The 5,432-nt window shown below is 28.3% G+C and overlaps 1 protein-coding gene across 1 annotated transcript; it reads right to left on the bottom strand.

Moving 5' to 3' along the window:
• Positions 1–2,065: 2,065 nt before the first annotated feature.
• On the bottom strand, positions 2,066–5,111 carry LOC143575768 (membrane-anchored ubiquitin-fold protein 6-like). Its single transcript, XM_077060057.1, has 3 exons — positions 4,722–5,111; positions 3,727–3,897; positions 2,066–2,394 (listed from the first exon to the last, which is right to left on the bottom strand). The coding sequence occupies exons 1-3, from the start codon at positions 4,849–4,851 to the stop codon at positions 2,342–2,344; spliced, it is 354 nt and encodes a 117-aa protein (XP_076916172.1). The 5' UTR covers positions 4,852–5,111; the 3' UTR covers positions 2,066–2,341.
• Between the last annotated feature and the right edge of the window lie 321 nt (positions 5,112–5,432).

The raw sequence follows: 5,432 nt of genomic DNA, 5'->3' as shown, positions 1-5,432 counted from the left end.
AATTAATCGATAAATTAATAATTATTAATTTATATATTAATTAATATTTTATTTATTTATAGTAGAATATTTAGTTTACAAACACCTTTCAAGCTTCCACTTAATTATTGTATACAATGCATGTATATCAAATGAACGGCCCAATTTAAAAGAAAACCTTCAATCTTCCACCTTATTATAATGCTTCTTGTGTTCAATGTATCACTTTATGGACATTAAAATTATTTTCTATGAGAAAACAACACAAGAAGTTCTTACCATGCTAAGGAAAATTAGAGACGAGATTCAAGGGGAAATTGATTTCAACAAAAAACAAAAGACAATTGAGTCATTTTTCAAGAAACCTTCATAAATCATTCATGTAATATGCTATATATAAGGAATTATTAATTTATATTTTATATGGGGTCTAAAGAAATTATCAAAAATGTATTATCTTATAATTTTAGCGAATTATTAATTTAACACCATATCCCCGAGTCGGTACCGGCAAAAAATATTATCTTAGAGAGTTTATTAAATAATCGAATATTAATTTATTGAGTTTCTACTGTAGTTGATAGTCAGTGCATATATGTATTAGAATTGCCCGTGTGACAATGATTAGACGTTGGTAATTAAGTAACATGTTACCTTTATTTTAATAAAAAAAACTATAGCAATACCATATTTAAACTAAATCGCATAAAATACTCGTTTTTCTAATGTAACTTTATATTAAGATTGTATTTAAAAATCTTGACGGGAAGTTGATTTTAAGAATCTAATTAGAAATATATACATATATATATAAAAGTACAAATGAGATGACAATAGCATAGGTATTCTTTAAACAACCAAAGGTTGAATAAAAATAAGCGGTAAAACTATAAATATTATTTAATTAAACAAAAGATACATGAATAAATAATAATTGATTGAATGTGTATAAGACTATTTAGACCTCTAAAACTATTAACTATTTGAATTAAGTCTAAGTGTAGTTGGCGGCAAATGTTGCGAGACAAAGGCAATATTTGTCGTCTGATCGTGTTATGGAGATGCAAGCGTGGCTACAATACCACCCCCTTGGCCATGTGTTAAAAATCTCCCCATTTTGTAGTCCATCCACTACACAAAACCTAACATCAGGGGGTTAAGTAATCTAATCAGACTCGAGGAAACTGCACCGCTAGCTTTTTTTTCAGATAGCAAAAATCTAATATTTATCTGGTCGGAACAAAACAAATACACTAAATAATGACAACTAAATCTTTTCTAGACCTACTAATAAAATACAAAATTACACAAAACTATAACATTATGTGTGTAAGGAAACATGATCAAATACATTTTATTCTTAACATGAAAACAATGAAAACCAATTTGTTGTTATGATTAGGTTTATTTTTATAGGTGTTTGCTGTTATTTTTTGTTCGTATTTGCTAATTTTCGATTATGAGACGTTATAAGTATTTGCTTATATATATTTTGTTGTTATTATTAGATGTTTTATTTTGCTGTTATAAGTATTTGTTGGTATATGTTGTTATTATTTTGTTTTTGATTTTGATTCTTTTGTTGTAGTTTTTAAGTTCTTTTCTTTGTTATTATAAGTTATTGTTTATTTAGATTACATTTTATTCTTAACATGAAAACAATGAAAACCAATTTGTTGTTATGATTAGGTTTATTTTTATAGGTGTTTGCCGTTATTTTTTGTTCGTATTTGCTAATTTTTGATTATGAGACGTTATAAGTATTTGCTTATATATATTTTGTTGTTATTATTAGATGTTTTATTTTGCTGTTATAAGTATTTGTTGGTATATGTTGTTATTATTTTGTTCTTGATTTTGATTCTTTTGTTGTAGTTTTTAAGTTCTTTTCTTTGTTATTATAAGTCATTGTTTATTTAGATTGGTATTGTAGTTGGTATTGTTTTTTACGTTCGCATTTTTTAAATAAATTGGCATTATTTCCTACTTACTCATGTTAAGATCAAAATGTACATGAACCTTCCCCTATGTGTAAGTATGCGTTTACAACTTACTAACAATTGTGTTTCACAATGGTAATAAGTAAATCACAGACATTTTAACAACTGAAAAAACAAATTATAAGATTCATAATATAATATATGACGAATAAAATCACTCAAAACTGACTATGAAAGTTTGAATCTTTTTGATCTACTATGCTTCTATATTGATTCATATTTTCTTTCTTTTTTTTCTTTTTCAGATTCTGAGAAAAAGGTCCAAACAAATTTCTAACAAAAGATAATTATAATTATAACAATAATAATAACCCTTCAAGATTCTTTCATCCGGTAATGTGTTTTGAATCGATGTATGAACTTCACAGGATCGTGCAAGAACAACCGCTCTTTTTGGGGCCGTCGTGCACTTTTTCTGTACAAAATTCAGAGAAGAAATTGTTAGAAATGTTGTATGTTGACCATTATGAGATTGGTTTGACTATTGAGGTCAATACACAAATTTATTGCTTTGAAACTGGTATGAAGTAGTTATAATTTTGTAAAGGAAAGCATTGATGCTACATTTCTAACAAATTGCAATCAAAGTTTGCGTCTAAAAAGTCACAAGTTTGACTTCAAAAGTCAAACCGACCGGATCATAAGTCAAATATTTGATATAAAATTCCCAAAAAAATGATGTAACTGTAGAGAATAGTAAAGATCAAACAATAAGAATATCAGAATATTGTTTACTTTGTATAGTTCCTAAAAATTATTACTTCTGTTAAATGACAAAATGCCCTTCAATATTTACTCCCCAGAAGCAGATCAAGATAAATGTCCTTCAAAGATACTTTTGTCTAATCCTAAAATTCATAGCTTTGTAAAATGACATAAATGCCATTCAAAATAATTACCAGGGGTAAATCAATTTAGGCATCGGAACTACACTAGCGACAAAATTTTACAATGTATTTACAAAAAAGTGAGCAATCTTTAAGATTAGCATAGAGTTTAGTCTAAAGATCAAACCACAAGAACATCAAAGGATTAGCATACTTTGTTTAAAAGTAAAAATCGTTGCTTTTTGAAATGACATAAATGCCCTTTAAGATTACACTGGCCAGGGGATTATCAAAACGTTAAAACCAAATGTTTCGCTTACACCTAACGGAGCATGTTTGACTTCGTTCATTTAACGCTAACCGAACAAACGATCGAACACAAACATTTAAACAAACGAGGTTTTCTTGTTTATGTTTGTTCATTTAGATAATGAACTTTGTTTTCGTTTATGTTCGTTCATTAATAGTATAAACGAACGAACATAACTGAGCTAACACCAATTCAACGTAAACTAAACATCAACCTGCTGTGTCTAAAAAGTGGATAAAACTTCACTTAGCTGTTATAGGTGATATCTTTATTTCAAAAACTAGACTAAATTACAGCGTGCCTAAAATAGCAAGTGAATATATAAATGAACGTAAAAGAAACAAACGATCACGAACATAAATGAACGGGTGGGGCATGTGTTCATGTTCGTTTATTTAACTAAATGAACAAAAATTCTGGCTATGTTCGTTCGATTGGCAGATAAACAAACTTCCAGCCGACCGGTTCCCTAAACATTCAATTTGTTCTCAACCCGACCCATTTCAAACCCGTCCACACCGTCCCATTATTACACATCTAGATTATATGCACCAATTTAACAATTTTGTAACCAAACATTAGCAATTTTATATGTTTAGGGTTAATTTACCATTATTTTTGTCAGCCGTTGGAGGGCGCACGACAACAAGCATAGTGATAGCGCCACCTGGGATTTCACTAACCGGAGATCTTGATTCTGCAAGAGTTTTGTTATTATCCAGTATCTTACCGGCATTTATGAGCTTAATCTCATTTATTGTTTTAGGCCCATTTTCTTTGTCTGTCAAAAATAGAAAAATTGTCATAAAAAATAAAGTAAATACTTTTATATCAAGCTAAAACTACATATATGAAAATAATAAAGCTGTAACAAAACCTACGGACATATGTATAAGAAACGGATGAATACTTGTATCATGTACACAAAGCTTTTAACTTTTCGGTTTCTTGGGAAATGACATAGGCGCCTTTCAAACCGATATATTAACATAAAAGTAGGATGTTAAAACTTTCATGTGACTTGTGAATATCCTATATTATTTATTATTAAAATTTTCCCAATATCTACTGATGCCCTTGTAAATTTTATTTTATTTTTTACTAGTTTTATTTTATGCATTAATAAATAATCTTTTTCACTTCGCATTTGAAAAAAAAATTCAATTCAAAAGAACAAGAACAACATAACTCAATATCATGGAATCACTAACTTCACCCCAAAAAAATTGAAAACAATCATAACTCCCATAATACAATTACAAATTGTCAAATTATGTAGCAAAATCCCAACAAGAAAAGTAGAAAAATAAACTAAAAAACCTCCAACAAATCAAGAATCTTGATAGTATATTGATGATGCTAATATATATAATTAACAAAATTATTAATTGCAAAGGCAGACAGTATAGCAAAATCCCAACAACAAAAACTAGATAAATAAACCAAAAAGTCTCATAAATCAAGAATCTTTGATAATATATTAATGATCATCAAAATATTGAATACAATTTCTAGAGGCAAATTACATACCAAAATCCCAACAATAAAACTAAAAAATCTTGATAGCATATTAATGATGATGATAATATTAATTAGCAAACTAACCTTTGGGCCATTGTGAAATAATTTTCTCTTTCAAAGATCCAACAGTAGTTGCAGAACTGTATTTGCTTGGTCCAATATCAGTACCATCAGCTAACCTAAATTTGACTTCAATCAAATCTTCAGCCGCCATCAAAGAACCTGCTTCAAATGATCATAACCCACTTCAATTTCTTCTATAAAAGTTCCAAAGATTGGATTTTTATCAACTGGGTATGTTCAAAAACATAAATTTTACAAAAACCCAAGATTTTTCACTAAAAATGGATCAGTTTTTGTGGGTATTAGTTGATTTGAACAAGGAAACATAAGGCATCAATAATGGAAATTAGAAGGGAATAAGAAGGTTTGTTGATTGGAGAAAGAATAAAGAAATAGAATTAGAATTAGAATTAGAATTAGAATTAGAAAATTAGAATACAAACCTTTGGTCAATGGTCCCTAATTTATGTATGCCAAATGGGGTGATTTTGTTTGATAAAATGGGCATGATGGTGATTAAAGATATTTATTATATTTTCATGTAAAGTATATATATTTGTTATAAAGATCTTTTTAATTTACTTTTAGATAAAGAAAAAATTATCAAAATAAAGATTTAACTTTTAACTCTTCAATGATGAATATCGGTTTTATGGGGCATTTATAAAACGAGACTGAGATTCATTGAACATCGAGTGCATCATACTAAGCCACGTATACAACTTGAAAATA

This window comes from Bidens hawaiensis, unplaced genomic scaffold (genome assembly GCF_021521415.1).
Source record: "Bidens hawaiensis isolate Kalapana, Puna unplaced genomic scaffold, B.hawaiensis_p1.1 tig00027697_1, whole genome shotgun sequence".
Classification (NCBI taxonomy): Eukaryota; Viridiplantae; Streptophyta; class Magnoliopsida; order Asterales; family Asteraceae; genus Bidens; species Bidens hawaiensis.
Note: the sequence above shows the minus strand (reverse complement) of the source record. Positions and strands in the feature narration are given on the sequence as shown.

Coding starts and splice junctions, on each gene's coding strand:
- LOC143575768 (XM_077060057.1), bottom strand. CDS start 4,851: ATGGCGGCTGAAGATTTGATTGAAGTCAAATTTAGGTTAGCTGATGGT. Junction 3,898..4,721: donor TATTTCACAATGGCCCAAAG/GTTAGTTTGCTA, acceptor TATTTTTGACAG/ACAAAGAAAATGGGCCTAAA. Junction 2,395..3,726: donor AACGGCTGACAAAAATAATG/GTAAATTAACCC, acceptor AATTTTGTACAG/AAAAAGTGCACGACGGCCCC.